This window comes from Syngnathoides biaculeatus, chromosome 20 (genome assembly GCF_019802595.1).
Source record: "Syngnathoides biaculeatus isolate LvHL_M chromosome 20, ASM1980259v1, whole genome shotgun sequence".
Lineage (NCBI taxonomy): Eukaryota > Metazoa > Chordata > Actinopteri > Syngnathiformes > Syngnathidae > Syngnathoides > Syngnathoides biaculeatus.
Window position 1 is genome coordinate 5707355 of NC_084659.1, and position 15091 is coordinate 5722445.

The window sequence follows — 15091 nt, forward strand, 5'->3', positions numbered from 1 at the left end:
CTCGTGGGTTTGGTGGCAAGATGAAGCGCTTTTTGCTTTTCATCGGCGTTGAGGGAGCCGCCTGCAGCCGAGCGTCATCTCAACGCTCAATTTTTTATATTCTTTTTTTTTTTTTTTTTTTTTAAATTCATCAATCAATAAGTTGAAGGGGAAAAAAAAGTTGCGACATTTTTCAAAATTTGACAGTATGAAATGTTTTATGTGGTCCGACACCCTACAAAATATTTCAGGATACAGAAAAAGCAGCCTCACAAGACACAGAATGATGCTTTTACTAAGGAAAATACTTTATTATGCAAGCAAAAAAAACAAACAAACAAACAGGAAATAAACACGAGGGACTCCGTTCTCCGCCGGTTGCTCGTTTCAGTCACGACGCGTTGGGTTTCTTCTTTTAGGGGAGGGCGCGGCTTTTGTCACTTATCAACAAGTCTTATTTACAAAAACAGATATGAATTAAAATAGTTTTTTTTTGGTTTGGCAAATGGTGAAAAATTCTGTGTGAAAGAAAGCATTCCAGGCAACAACAAGAAAATAAAGCACTCATGAAAAAGAGTTTTTGAAGGACGACACGGAGGTTTTACACCTACTTTCTTGTTTCTCTTTCAAGAAGAAGAAGAAGAAGAAGAAACAACCGCCTTGTCGTCATCTGAAACCGAACGCAGCATACCAAATTCTTTTCGGGCTAATAATTTAACCGTATCAGCCATCGGTTTTCCCGTCTTCAACTCCCAAAACTGACGAAACGCTGACCAAAGACATCCTGCATCCCTTTTCTGAGTTTCTTTGTCAACATGTACAAATATTCTTTGTCACATCAGTGCAGGAACTGCGATGAGGCACGTTTGGAAACAATATATATAAAAGAGGAACCAAAAAAAATGGGGGTGGGGGTGGGGGGGACACGTATCAAAAAGGACGTACATGTACGGAACTGGAATGGAATAAAAACATCAAAAACACAAGAGCAATCATCTTTGGAGGAAAATCTCAAAATATATTATAGCTGACGTCCTCTTCTCTTTTTGTCCACGTTATTCGTCACGGGAGGGAAAGATGATGATGATGAAGTAAAACAACTCTCACTCAAGTATTCAGTGCAGATTTACTTCTAACATGAGTTTTGTGGAATGGGCCAACTCAGCAGAGGGAACCGAGCTGGTTTGGAAGTTTCCGGAGGGTGTTGGTTTGGGGGAGAACCTCAGGAGGTCTTGTTGACGCTTCGCTCCAACGCGATGCTTTTGGCCCTCTGCTCCAGAGGCCTGAAGGGTGGAGCGTAGGGGGGGGAGGGTTCATTTGCAGAAACATGACACAGCCGAAATTGGTTTTTTTTTTTTTTGTTTTGTTTTTTTTTCCTAACAGTCTGGCCTTGGCGGAGGTCCCGTTTTACCTGCGCATGTTGTCCGACGCGCCGGTTTTGTTGCTTCTACTCCTGAACGGCGGGACCGTCTCCGCCGGTCGGGTCTCGTCCGCGACCGCCGACGTTGTCGGCTGCTCGCCCGAACGCCGCCACGCCGCCATGACGACGGCGGCGGCTGTGTCCTCCCACTGGTCGGGGTAGTCGCCGCCCAGGCCCAGCGGGTGCGGCGGCTCCTCCTCAAAGGTTGACAGCAGACTTCTGGACTTGACTAGTTGAATACACGCACAAATTGCAAATATAATACAACGAACGAGAGCGCAAACGCCGCAGAAAGCGTAACCACGGCAACGCCAGGTCACACCTGCGGCGGCGTACGACTCTTTGACCGCCGGCCGCTCGGAGGCGGGGCCGCCGTCGGCCGCGCCGGTGACGGAGGTCAGGCTGGCCGGGTAGAAACTTCCCAAAAAGAGAGCGAAGCACAACACCAGCACCTGAGAGGAGGCGCACACGCGCTGATGAGCGAGAGCGCTTAACCGCTTAACAGCCCGAGGTCAGCGAATCAATAACGGATCAATACGTCACGCGCACGTGCGCTCGTACCATTAGGCAGGATGAGGTCTGCGTGCCCGCCACCCGGCACGACTTGGACACTTTGCCGGACAGCAAGGCCTGCAGGGCCTGCAGCTGCTGCAGCAGGGACCTGAATAATCGGGACGTGATGACAGACGCGCGTCAAGACAATATTCATCTCTTCTACATTCAAATCTAATCATAATTGCAAAAGAGAAAGATTTCGTTTGTGGTGTTTTGAATGGCAAATATCAGCAAGGCAGCGCCATCTGGAGGGGCTCCACGCAGGAACACGTTACATCATGGCTTTTATTTATTTATGGATCATGTCTAAACAGAATAAATACTTTAGTTTGCATGTGCGCTCTCACTTGTTGGTGCACTCCAGTGTGTCCACTTTCCGGCGGAGGTCGTTGTTTTCATTGGAGCATGTCTCCACCCTGTGGACCAAACGGGTACTGCGGGTCAGTCGTCATTTGGTGGTGTTTTGTTTTATTTTATTTTATTTTATTTTTTTGCTTGGTTTATTTACCTACAGAAATAAATGAACTTTCGCACACACGCACGACACAAACTTTGTGGCTGTTTTTACTCACTTCTTCTCCAACGTGTCCATGTACTCTTTCTTTTTTCTGCGACTCTCCTGAGCAGAAATCTGACAAGGGGGGGGGAAGAAACAATAATAATCAAGTTTTCACTCTAAAATGTTGCGAAAGATGTCGTTCCGTGCGCCGCACCTTGTTCTTGATCTTCCTGCGGATCTTCTTGAGCGCCTTCTCCTCGGCCTTGGTGAGCGGCAGCTTGGTGGGAACCGGGTACCCTTCGGCCACCAGCGTGCGGCGCTCTTCCTCCGTCAGCATCAGCGGTCCCGAGCCCTGAAGTTTCTAGACAAAGACGCGTACGCACGCACGCCGTCAAATGATTGCCAGGCGATCGCTTTATTCTGTACAGTCGCTCCGCTGGCTGTTCCTCACATGGGGGGCGGTGAGCAAAGGCGAGTTGGACAGCGAAGACGAGGAGGAGGGCGCCTTCAGACCAGGACCGGCAGCGGGGCCGGAGGGCGAGGTGGGGCGGGACAGTCCCGGGGGGGCGCGCACGGGGCTCTGGCTGCCCTCCGAGTCGCTGCCGTGCGAGCTGGGCGGCGTGGGGGGCATCTGCAGAGCCTCCAGACCTGACAAACGCAGGGAGAACAGTTTCAGCGGGAGACCTTTCCAATAGAGTCCCGATGGGAGGAAGGACCAGTGGTGCCAGGAGTCCGTTTAGCTTGATGCTAACAGAGAATACAAAATGCCTTTAACGGGCTGAGGGATAGCGTTGGTGTCGTCGTGACGCTTTCAGCAACGGATATCTGAACACAAATGGGGGAGCAACGTGGACTGCGTAGACAACAACAACCACAGACATTATTCAGTGAAGAAAGATGGATATTACTGCAGCGTGCTAAGTTTCCTTTATGTCCGTCCGTGAGGCCAAGCAGCACACAGCGGAAGGAGCTGCACAATCTCCACTGAATGGAAACAAAAATTTCATCATCTAATGCCACTTATCCTCACGAGATCGATCCCGGCTAACTTTGGGCGAAAGGGAGCCTACACCCTGAACTTGTCAGAGATCTGAATGAGCCTGATCACAGGACCAATTCAACTGGAATCTCAAGGCACCACTTTAGTGGGTGTCGGATGGAAATTCGAACCTTTGGGGGACAGATTGAGAAACTGATCCACTTCGTGAGGCTCCAGTTTAATCTGAGGGAAGACCTTCTCCTCCTTGACCTTGACGTTCTTGTCCTGGTTGCGGCCGCCGACGGGGATCTGAGCCGGGCCGGCGGCGAAGGGGTCCTCGGGGGCTCGGGGCCCCTCGGCGGAGGCCAGCGCGAGGGCGGGCAGGAGGGACGGGGCGTCGCACAGGAGACCCTCCATGGCCTCGTCCTGCTCCATGGGCCACTCGGACGAGTCGCCTTCGGATTCTGCAGAAAAAAAAAAAAAAAAAAAAACAATTGAAAGAGGGCATGACATCACGCGTGTATTCCGCTGACAAATCAGGAAGTGAATTCAACTTTTGCGCTTCCTCCTCACCTGCGTCGCTGCCGCGCTCCCCGGTCAGGTGCGAAAGCGGCGACTGCGGCCTGCTGTCCCCGCACAGCGAGTAGCTGTGCTCGGCGGCGATGTGCGGCGGCGGCGAGGACGACGACGCGCGCGGGTCGCCTCCCTCTTCCCCTCCCTCGTCGTCGCCCTCCAGGCCGCCCCGCACCCCCGACAGGAAGGGGTCGCTCAGGAGCTGGCCCAGCAGGGCGTCGTGCGAGAGGTCGTCCAGGAGCTCCGAAAAGTGCTGCGGGGCAAAAGCGACGTATTGCCATTTAGTCGTTATGGCGCGGCCACTGGGGGGCGCTGGGATTCATTTCGTTTGTGTGTGTGTGTGGTGTGTGTGTGTGTGTGTGTGCGCGCAGCAAATATTCACACGCTCATCCGCAGTGTGAGTCGGACAGCAAGAAACAAACATTTACATCACTTTGATTGGCCTAATGTCGCCATGGTAACCTCCACCCTCATCCTCAATTGTTGTCAGCCTTTCAACGTTTAGCTTGGACGACAAGTCAGAGTGTGCAAGTTTGCGGTTTTAACAATGTAAAAATAACATCTTTGAATAAGAACAGGAAATGGGAGCGGTCCCACAATTAGCAAGCTTAAAAACTACACACACACACACCACACACACACACTCCCTGTCATTTGCCTGCATGGGTGCGCAACGTAGGGCAGTGGAGCGGGCCAGGCCCCACCACACACACACACACACACACACACACACACACAACCCCCTTTGTTCTGGTAGCTCGCACGGGCGTGCCATTTAGGGGCGAGTGTAACTGGACACCGCCCCCGCGGACCCCCGCCCTCGCAGGAATCTCTCAAGTCGATTGCCAAGGAGCTTTTTCATTTCTACAAGAAACCGGACAAATTTCACGTGGCTCGCGGCTTGAAGCTCAAGTGGAAGAAAACAAAGTTAGCTTTGGATTGTTACGCGCTCGCTCGATAATAGCGAGCGTTAGCGGTGCGCTAATGCAATAAAAGCCCCCCCCCCCCGCCCGGCTGCGAGGGTCCAAGCATGCGGAGATAAGTGAGGGTCCCCCGGGGGGGGGGGGGAGGCGGCGGAGGAATGCTGCCCTCCGGTCTTCAATCAAGTCCTCCGTTTATCTTGGAGTGCGTGCGTCAACGTCTCAATGTCCAATACGCAACTTTGTGGGGGGGTGGAAAAAAAGTTGGGTGATGCAACACGTGAAGCGGGCTTGAAAGATGGAATTAAAAAAAAAAAAAATCAAATAAAAAGCCTCCAAATCAAGAGAAAGATTCGGACATTTCTGGATCATCTTGTCATGAGCAGTACACGACATGTATTTGATAAAAGATATTGCATTCGTCGAAGGATATTCTATATTTTCAATCTCATCACTTATCACTCAACGGAGAATGCTAACGATGAAGAAGCGGCCCACTCCAGGTTGTTCTTGGCTTGACCTCACGTTGCGCACTTTGCCCCGAGGACTGCGACCTATCAGTGATGACATGAACGCCGCACCGAGAGAAAACTCCAGAGTCAGCGTGTTTATTTGCGCTTTCGCTATCTCACTACGCCTTTATTTGACAGCCGCCGGCTTTCCACACAGGTGTTAGCATTGCTAGCGTTAGCGAAAGTGCCCGGGAGTTCCCCGGTGTGTCAACAACACGTCTAAGCTGTTGAAACAGATGTTCGATTGCTTGAGCACGTGTGGACGGACTCCGTCCTGCGCTGCCACGCCGCAATCTAAGCTCGGCTAACGGCTAACGCGTACAAGTTCTGGATGAAGTTGCTAGCTCATTCAAGTCACTAGCCAGCAATATCGAAAAATTGCAAGCTGGATAGATGTATCGACAACGACAATAATTATTATTATCTAGCAACATTGCTACCTAGCATTTAGCCAGCAAGATGTTCCGAGAGCGACCGAGCAACAATTTTTCACCAACTTGACAATTAGCCAGGAAAACAAGTTACTGAGAAATATAGATCGGCTAACCCGTATTTTTATTGGCTTGCTAAAGTTAACAGCGCGAGATAGCTACCAAGCATTATTATGAGCTATTTGAACAGCAATCCAGCTCCTTGGAAGGATATACTGGAGTGAAAATTGGCATTATTATCAGGTCACGTGGTAGTTAGTACCAAAGATTGTTGACTTGCGTTAAAAGCAGCAACATGACATTAATCCTGTACTACTGAGACGCCAAAATTGCTCTTTGGAAAGATAGATAATTACCAAGGGGAAATTATGAGTTCGTTCGATACTTAGCCAGCGAGATGGCTACTTGGAAAGACAAATAGCTAGCTACTCGGCATTGTCATCAGCTCAATCAAGTATGGCAGTAAAACATATACTGCCGTTATTAGCTCGTTTCATAGCTACATCAAGATGGCTACCGAGAAAGATACTGTAGATGACAAGCTAGCAGTGGTTAGCTTTCTCCGTCGGCCGCTCGCACACTTTTTGACGACGGCGGTGAGAATCATCAGCACTCATAACTCATGACTTGATAGCCAACTAACTCACGAGCTAACCCAAACTGCTTAAACTCGCCTCGCGGTTAGCGCGCTGATCATACAGGAAGCCTCTGGTGGCCGACTCGTCTCGGTGCCCGATCGCTAAGCGACGTCGTCGCGCGTCCGCACCGCGACGGACGCGTTTGCGAGGACACCACCGTGACACACTCGCTATGCGGGCCACCGTTAGCGTGTCTGAGATGGGCTGAAGGCTCGCACGAAAAGGGGGAAAGAAAAAAAGAAACAAGCAGCCGATGACAAATGGAAAACTCGTCTGGATTTTCAAATCTTCCGAGCATTCCTTTCGTCTCGCTCGCGCGCACAAGTGAAGACAACCCCCACTCAAACCCAAACAACCTCCAGACGTTCATGGATGACTTCATCTCAGATGGGGGGGGGGGGTGGCGGCGACATTCAGAATCGGCTTGCAAGGCATTTAAAAAAAAAAAAAAAAAAAAAATGATAGCGGGGACACGTGATCGTGATAAGTGACTATCATAAAATATTGCTGGAATTTGTTGAGCTCGTGACCCTGAACAGGAGAAGTTGAATGGAAAACGGACGGACGGACGGACGGACGGACGGAGAGCACATTTGTGTGCGTGTTAGTGGGTCAAGCACACCACACTCAGCTCTTTTTGGTGTCGTCACGGCAACCCGTCAGCCGTGACATATTTCTTCCACTGGGTGAGTCACCTGCGTGCATGCTAGCAGTGGGGCTAACACGGGTGGAGGAATAAAATTTCATTTCCATTGGATACTTTTTTCCATGTTTGCCTCTCTCGTGTGTTATTTTTTTAAAATTAGGTTTTTTTTTTTTTTTTTTTGCTTTGCAAATGTTTGCCTTTAACCTCATCGCACCGTGAAGGATGCCGGGTAAAATGTGGGTCAGCCGACACCTGTGCCGAAGATGAAACACGTCGGCAAACTCGTCCGGACTCGCCGCAGATGTTGCCCCCCCCCCCCCCCCCCAGTGACTCAAGTCTGCTGAGCAAATGGAAGACGGCCTCAAACGACGTTTGCTTTTACAGGAGTTCCCCGGTGCGTTGGAACATGATGGTGGGGGGGCCCCGACTGGTTTTAGGGGCTGATGCATGCAAACAGGGAGCGGAGAGCTGGCAGGGGGGTGGGGTGGGGGGGGGGGACGCCTATAAAAGGACACGAGCACCATGTGGGCACCACATGGCCACCCGGCAGATTTTAAGGAGGAGGTTTTGCAAAGTTGCAACTGGACGCCACACGTTTGCACAACGACGACATCAATCGCCACGGAAATATGATTTTTGAGATTTTAATTTCGAGGCCGTGTCGCCTGATCATAAACACGTCGTGGTTCGATTGCAGTCTGTTGCTTTAAAGTGCGTTTGAAGTCTTTTTTTTTTTTGCTAACCGCAAACGCACCAAAAGCCGCGTTTAAATTTAGCGATCCCTCAGAAGACGCGAGGCTCCTGCGCACATCCCGCACCCGTAATAATGCACTAAAAATGGAATGATTACCACCTTGGCGTTCCCCTCGCTGAAAGGCGCCGCCCGCCGTCGCCGCGAGGACGAGGTTGCATCAGACTGAGAAGGCAGACGCAAACTTCCACATGGACGCCATGTGGGGGCCCGGCGGCCCGTTTCCATCCAGCGCAAAAGTTCTGCTCCGAAAAATATGGGCCGCTTTTTGGGGACTAAGAGCCAAAGGTTAAGGTACCAACACGGCACCCCCGGGAAGCTTCATGCCGGCCATGAGCAGTTGTTCAACAAATTTTTATTTATTTTTTTGTCAGTGAACTCAACTCCGGGGCAGCAGCGGTGAAGCAAAAGGTATTTGAACACCAACGGCGGTGGAACACATGTAGACAGAGGCCATGTTGGAAACGTGACTTTGGAAATAGAGTCGCTTACAGCGGTTTTAATTACTCCTCTCAGAGTAATATGAGAAATTACATTTGATTGCTTCATTTTGAATGAAGGCACCAACAGGAGCCTTGAATGTCCCATCTAAAAGAGTGGATCAAAAAACAGGATCAAATGTAAATAATAATAAATGTTTGTCGCATGAAATGTGGACAGCAAGTGGAAAACAAGGTGGCATGTTGACCTCATGACAATTCAGCTTCATTGGCAACCCAGAGAAGTGAAAGTTCCACGCCATCAACCTTTCAAAAATATCCCAAAAACGGATAAAGCGCACCACAAAGTGGCGCTTCCGGGTCACACTTGGAATAATTGGTCACAGCAAAACGCCACATGACCGGAGAGAGCCAATCGAATCCGAGCGGAGGAAGCGCCACGCGAAAAAATAATAAAGGGCTTTTGTTTGCAGCTATTTTCAAAGGTAACAAGTGAGAAATTTCCAAAAGCAACCCATTTTTAACGTTCCACGAATGACAATTACGGAGCATGTATTCTTTATCCTCTGCAAAGAACGGCCAATCTTACTGCATGCATACTTAGTGAATGGCTTTTTTGTGGAGTCATCATTTACTGGCATCATTTCTTTCTGACTGGTCGCCACTTGCCTTGCGAGCCTGATGGCTGGGGGTCAAACGCGGGTAAGGTGCCCTGCCCTGGTCCCCCTCCGGCGCTGCGTGTTTACTCACATACTCCAGTTGCTCTGCGTGCCCAAAGCGGGGCCAGCACGTCGCAGAACCTTCGGCAGATACGCCAAAGGTTACGCAAGAGGACGCGTTCTTGGAAAAGCCGGCGGCACGCGCGCGGCCAGCCTTCCTCGTCCTCGCGCACACGCAGGGATGACGATCCGAGCTGAGCATTGACGGGGTCAAAAAAACATTTTGATGGGAGCCCGTTTGGAGTATTTGCGTATGTCGCCGGTGCAGTTCCTCCACCCGCAAAACAAACATGGTGAGCGGGTTCATTGGAGCCTTTTGGGACCTTTTATGACGCACGCAAAGCAGAACTGGAGCCGGTGAGCCCGGTCCGCTCCCGTCACCTGCGATCGGGTGATGGGGGGGCGGGGGTTGCATATTTTGGAATGTCAACAAGTGGGCGGAGACTCATTTGATGTCATTACTTTAGCCTCTTTTCTTTTTATTTGTATTTATTATGATTATTTTCTCTGCTGAGCGGCACGGTGGCTCAGCTGGTAAATCTGAGGTCCCGGGTTCAACGCCGGACCCGCGGCCTGTGTGGAGTTTGCATGTTCTCCCCGTGCCTGCGTGGCTTTTCTCAGGGTGGGCACTCCGCTTTCCTCCCACGTCCTAAAAACATGCAACATTAACATTGGACACTCGAAATTGCCCCGTCTGTGCGATTGCAGTTGCTGTTTCTATGTGCCCTGTGATTGGCTGGCGACCAGTTCGGGGTGCACCCCGCCTACTTCCCCGTTGACAGCTGGGATAGGCTCACTCCCCACGACCCTTGTGAGGATAAGCGGCTAAGAAAATGGATGGCTGGATGGATTTTCTCTGCCGAAAACAACATTTCTGCCTTCCTTTACTCTGTCTCTCTTTCATCCAGCCATCCGAACCATCCTTCTTGACCGCCATCTTTTTTTTGGTTTCCCTTCTTTCTGTACCGGTCCAATTTCCAATTCTGTTTCAGAAGATGCTTTTTTTTTTTTAATTCTCATCCCAGATGATTTCCCACGATTCACGTTACCGAGTAAATTCTCGTGCGAATCTTTTCAATGGTGATTTCCGCTTCGGGCCACACTGCGAATTCCCATCCGCGGCGAGAGGACACCGCAGGTTAACAATGAGGGCCAGCGAGTTACTCGGAACCAGAGGAACCTGATTGGGAACGATGACGGGTGGGTGCCACCGTCAAGAAGTCAGACGCATGACGCACGCGCCGCAGGCTGCGCATTGTTTTGCGGGGAATCGGGTGTCAACGCACCGAAACGCGTGCAGGGAGAAACGGCAAGGCGGGGGCCGGGCGATATTGCCGGAGGGGGGGTGTCGGAGGTCAGCCGAGGGGAACAAGCGAGCCAGTCTGTTCCTGAACAGTACGCTCTATTTGACATTCATACGCACACAAGCTGTGTTATCGTTCGTGGATGCTCAACGTCGGGCTTGTGGGCGGTTGGGTTCTATTTTTTCCCACCATCAACGTGAATACAGATGATGTGCCTGGTTAAAAAAAAAAAAAAAAATATGTGGACAAAGCCACCAACGTTACATTTCGTGGAAATTTCAAATTCGTCGTGGGAATGTTGCGTTGGAATCCGATTTGGTAGCCCCGTGGCCCGGGGATCGGTTTAAAAGGACCTCAAGTAGTAGCGGAGAACGCGAGTCCGGACCTGTCAACAATGCGAGCATTTTGCGGCTTCTGCAGGCCGCATTCCCATCTTTGCCGCAGACGATCCAAAACGTCTCCTCGGCGCGCGCTCGCAACTTACGTAATGGCAGAAAGGCGAAGGGCCATTTTGGAAAGCCCTCAAGATGCTTTTTGCAGCTGCACGAAACTCACATGCACAATTTGATGCCAACACAGGACCGAAAGAGACTATTTCTATTTCCATTTTTTTTTTTTTTTTTCAAAAAAGCTTTCTTAGTGAGAAAAACATCCACAATGTCAAAACGGAGCATAAATTCTGCTTTGTCTGCACAAATGATAAATTTGCTCAATTTGAGTGGAAATCTTGAACACATTAAATTGTTGTGGGATGCACTGCAAGGTATCAAAAAATATTGAAAACAGTAATGAGTGCAAAGGATAAAGCATTATTAATAAATGTCACCCAAAGGAAACATTGCTTTGTCCTCCATTGTTCACTTGCACCCAATTTTCTATCGGCAACATATTTCAAATGATGTTTGGGCGCTTCTCCTTCTGCTTTTGGACAGTATTTGTCAACATTTCCCTCAGAGGAAACTTTTAAAGGGGAGGGGGGCGGGTGCGCATCCTGGACCTCAAGGCTCAACTCGTGAAGGGAGAGCAGGGCGCCCAACGGACGACCGACGAACTTTTTCTCGCGGCGATCACTCCAGAAGCGGGCGCCGGACTTACGTTGGTGTAGAGGGCGCAGTCCACGTCTCCGGCATCGGACAGCTCGCTGAGGTTGCGGTCCCAGTGAAGGAAGCCTTCACCCGAGTCCAGGATCTCCATGATGGCGTCCCGGTGGCCTCCTCCGAAAACTTCTCAGCAACTTTGGTGGTGGTTGTTGTTGTTGTTGTTGTTTGGAAGCAAGTGGACGCGACGGCCAGGACCGCGTCTGCGACTTAATCAAGCAAGAAGGTCCGAGTGTTTGTTTATCATCTCTTCTTCACCTCGACATCCACTTGCCAGCTGCTTTGCTCTCGTCTTCCTTCTCTCGTTCTACTCTCTCCTCCTCTTCCTCAGCGACCAGACGACCTGGAATGCGGGGGAGGAGTCACAAACATCTCAAACTTGAACCACATCGAGTGCACAGCGGTCAAACTGCGGATTTGGGGTGAAATGTGTGCTTCCGACGGGACTCCGCCGGATCTAAACGACGTTTGGACGAAAATTAAAAGACTTGAGCGGTCTTTTGTCAGTTCCAGTTGTTGTGACGGACGAATATTGACACATTTCCGGTAGGCAGTTTCAAAGCTAAAGTTTCTTCGTCGTCGGAAATTCACAGCCACCGATTATTCGTCAGTGAACGCGCACGGTCTTTAAGGATAAAACTAGATTTAACTTGAGTTAAAATTAAATATTGGCAACAACAACAAAATCACCCTCTAACGATTTAATTCGCCTTAACCATTTCCGTTTAACTTTTTTAGGATTTCCGTTACACTCCGCACGCGCAGCTGTCGTCCAATCGCATCACCGTTCGTTTACATGTTTTCCGTCACTAGCCAATGGGAGCGACTTCCTCGGAGCCAATCACTTTAGGCCAAGAAGCCTAGACGCGAAAGCCCGCCCCCGCTATACAGTTTCAAAACTTTTTTTTTTTTTTTTTAAAAGTACAGTACTCAAAAAACGAAACATATGGATGGAGTCAAGGTTTAATTCTTTGTTTTGCGCTTGTCTACTTGAGTTGTCAGTGAACGTGGGAGACACTTTCTGTTGGCCATAAACGCAAATGATGTTGACGTTGTAAGAAATGTCTTTCAAAGCAAACAGTGGAACCAGAAGACAGCAAATGCAAAACACACAACTGCACACCGGAAAGTGAACACTTGCAAATGACTAAGAAATGAAATTATGCAAATGTGTGCCTCCAATGTACCTGCAACAGACCACTTTGTAACAAAAATAAATGGATGATTTGACATTATACTTTATCCTTTAACTTGGTGGGGGGGGGGGTCATCCTCGTGATATTTTACACACAACTACATCAGAAAAAAAAAAAAAAAAAACAATACAGGAGCTGCATGAGTCTCTTGGAGAATCGACTGGACGACTTTCCTCACCATAATCCAACAAGCATTTTTGCGACGCTTCATATTATGTTACATGAAAACTGTCCGCATCCTTTTTTGGGATCAACTCAGGAAAGTAGAAAAAGGGGGGAAATTGCGTTGGGACGGGAGGCCTTCAGGTTCTGTCACGAACATTGTCGCTCAGGAAGATGATGTTGTCTGGGGGGGGGGGGGGGGGGGGGAGAAAAAAAAAAAAAAAAAGGGCGACTTTTTAGCTCAGTGGAAGGGAAAATATCTTTCACTTTTAGTTTAGTTTTGTTTTTCTCCCCCAAACCTGCGATGATGGTGGTGGCCTGCCGTCTCACTTGGTTCTTGTCCACGTACTCGCCGTAATCCAGTTTGCCCTCGACAAGAATCCTGGCCCTGTGAGGTGCAACTCGGGCGTAAATCGCCAGCGTTTGAAGACTCGTCACGTGCAAGCAGTCGTTCGTACCCTTTCTTGATGTACTGGTAGGCAACGTCCCTCAAACCGGGTTTGAAGACAGACACGCGGTGCCATGTTGTCTTTTGGCTGATGTCACCTGGGAAAATTACAAAGCAAATAAAAACTTCATTCATATTTGACAGAAAAAACACCAGATTTGAATTATATAGGCGTATTCTACTATAGTTACATGAAGACATTTTTAATGCCAACTCCCCTTGTGGAAGAAATATTTGCTAACATTTCGATATCCTATTTTTTTTTTTTTTTTCCATAGAACATATAAGTCGGAGACATTTTTACAGGTCGTGTAGCAAAAGTCTAACAGTTAATATTACTCAAAAACAGCCTGAAAATGCACTTATTACACTGCTGAGAATGAAGGCATGAATTCCTGCCTGCAAGACTTAAGTCAAAGGATTTTATGGCTTAAATATCACGTAGAAATAGAGCAACACAAAGAGCCAAGTGAAAATTTTGACTTTCTGCAGCCAAGAAAGACAGCGCCCTCTCGAGGTCAGAAATCAAACTCGCAGCCAAGACAAGCCACATTTCGGGGGTCACATTTCAATATAATCCAGATTTCGAATGATTGAATATTGCCCTGGCATTCCGACAAGTAGCGGCAGCGGTTACCCGACGGGTTGGCCTCGCCCTCCCCGGAGCGCCACATTTCGTTGGTGGCCAAGGAGAAGATGGTGACGGGGTTGCGGCCCTCCACTTGTCTCATGACGGGCTCCTGGCCCACTCGGCCCAGCAGCTGGACTTTGTTGATCGCTGCAAGGCAGACAAGAAACGAGGGCAGCCGCTCGGCCGCTCGCGTCCTTTCGAGGTGCAAAGAAACAAACAAATGGCTGCCTGACGCCGCCCACTTACATCTCTCCAGGATGAGGTTGGAGTCTGTGGTGCTGTTTCTCACCAGCTGCCGAAACACCTGGAAGTGCACAGGAAACTCACTCCGTCAATATTATATTCTATTTTCAATTTGGAACATCGATTCTAAAAGCAAATGATTGGATTAGATGAACAGATTTGTACATCTGCGCTCCTAATCTTGTGATTATTACCACAGACGTTGATCAAGTTGCTTTTGGAATTCAACATACGGAATATGGAAACACCGTATGCCACGCACAACATTTTTTCATATTGCACATGATGAAAAATACATGAACATTTTAGATACATTTTCAGTGCTACCCACCTGTGCCGAAGCTCTTAACATGTTGTCGATGTTTCACTTTTTTTTTTTTTTTAATGTATACGGTAAATCTGCAAAGGAAAACATGGAACAAATTTGTAGGAGCTTTTCCAACAAAAAGGGGTCACGTTAAGGTGATCCATTGGACACGATGAGGCTTTCAGTTCCATCACATGGACAAAGCGACGAAAAGCAGCAATCTCGCGCCATTGAATAAAGTGATAAATACCAGACAAAAATGTACCTTTCCGACCGCGTCGTTAAATCGGAACAGAACAGCCCAAGACTTCTCTCGAACGGATACAAAGTGGCGTCAAACACTGACCCGTAAACACTGAGGAACGCAAGTTCTGAACTTAGCGAGGTACCCTCACGACAGTTCCTGGTCCGTCGGCGATAAAAGTCCCCCCCCGGCTGGAGAACGAGCTTGACGGTTCCGCTTTGGCAAACTCCGTCGTCAAGATACTGTAACACGGTACTAATTCAAAATTATTTCAAATATTAATCAAATTAAAATTATTTATATATTAGCACTCAGTTAATGGTGGCTTCACATTAGAAGCAATGAAAATATTTATACACTGTTATGCCTTTTGAGAATCCAAATGATGTTTGTAAAA

At 48.9% G+C, this 15091-nt stretch overlaps 2 protein-coding genes across 2 annotated transcripts; both read right to left on the reverse strand.

Moving 5' to 3' along the window:
* Positions 1-143: 143 nt before the first annotated feature.
* Positions 144-12341, reverse strand: creb3l2 (cAMP responsive element binding protein 3-like 2). The gene is made up of 11 exons (XM_061806114.1): positions 11462-12341; positions 4006-4258; positions 3624-3896; positions 2905-3101; positions 2668-2814; positions 2527-2585; positions 2302-2370; positions 1961-2060; positions 1722-1851; positions 1391-1628; positions 144-1262 (listed from the first exon to the last, which is right to left on the reverse strand). Exons 1-11 carry the CDS (start codon positions 11558-11560, stop codon positions 1202-1204), a joined length of 1626 nt encoding a protein of 541 aa, XP_061662098.1. The 5' UTR covers positions 11561-12341; the 3' UTR covers positions 144-1201.
* A 71-nt stretch (positions 12342-12412) lies between these two features.
* Positions 12413-14905, reverse strand: ssbp1 (single-stranded DNA binding protein 1). Its single transcript, XM_061806117.1, has 7 exons — positions 14716-14905; positions 14475-14542; positions 14147-14204; positions 13907-14047; positions 13280-13367; positions 13121-13209; positions 12413-13005 (listed from the first exon to the last, which is right to left on the reverse strand). The coding sequence occupies exons 2-7, from the start codon at positions 14493-14495 to the stop codon at positions 12962-12964; spliced, it is 441 nt and encodes a 146-aa protein (XP_061662101.1). The 5' UTR covers positions 14496-14542; positions 14716-14905; the 3' UTR covers positions 12413-12961.
* Positions 14906-15091: the final 186 nt, after the last annotated feature.

What these genes read in the sequence shown, in the direction of transcription:
- ssbp1 (XM_061806117.1), bottom strand. Translation starts at nt 14,495, where the DNA reads ATGTTAAGAGCTTCGGCACAG. An exon ending in GGGCGAGGCCAACCCGTCGG is followed by an intron (nt 13,368 to 13,906) that starts GTAACCGCTGCC and finishes TAATTTTCCCAG; the next exon opens with GTGACATCAGCCAAAAGACA. An exon ending in GGCCACCACCATCATCGCAG is followed by an intron (nt 13,006 to 13,120) that starts GTTTGGGGGAGA and finishes CCCCCCCCCCAG; the next exon opens with ACAACATCATCTTCCTGAGC.
- creb3l2 (XM_061806114.1), bottom strand. Translation starts at nt 11,560, where the DNA reads ATGGAGATCCTGGACTCGGGTGAAGGCTTCCTTCACTGGGACCGCAAC. An exon ending in ACACTGGAGTGCACCAACAA is followed by an intron (nt 2,061 to 2,301) that starts GTGAGAGCGCAC and finishes CCGATTATTCAG; the next exon opens with GTCCCTGCTGCAGCAGCTGC. An exon ending in GCGTCGGACAACATGCGCAG is followed by an intron (nt 1,263 to 1,390) that starts GTAAAACGGGAC and finishes TCCACCCTTCAG; the next exon opens with GCCTCTGGAGCAGAGGGCCA.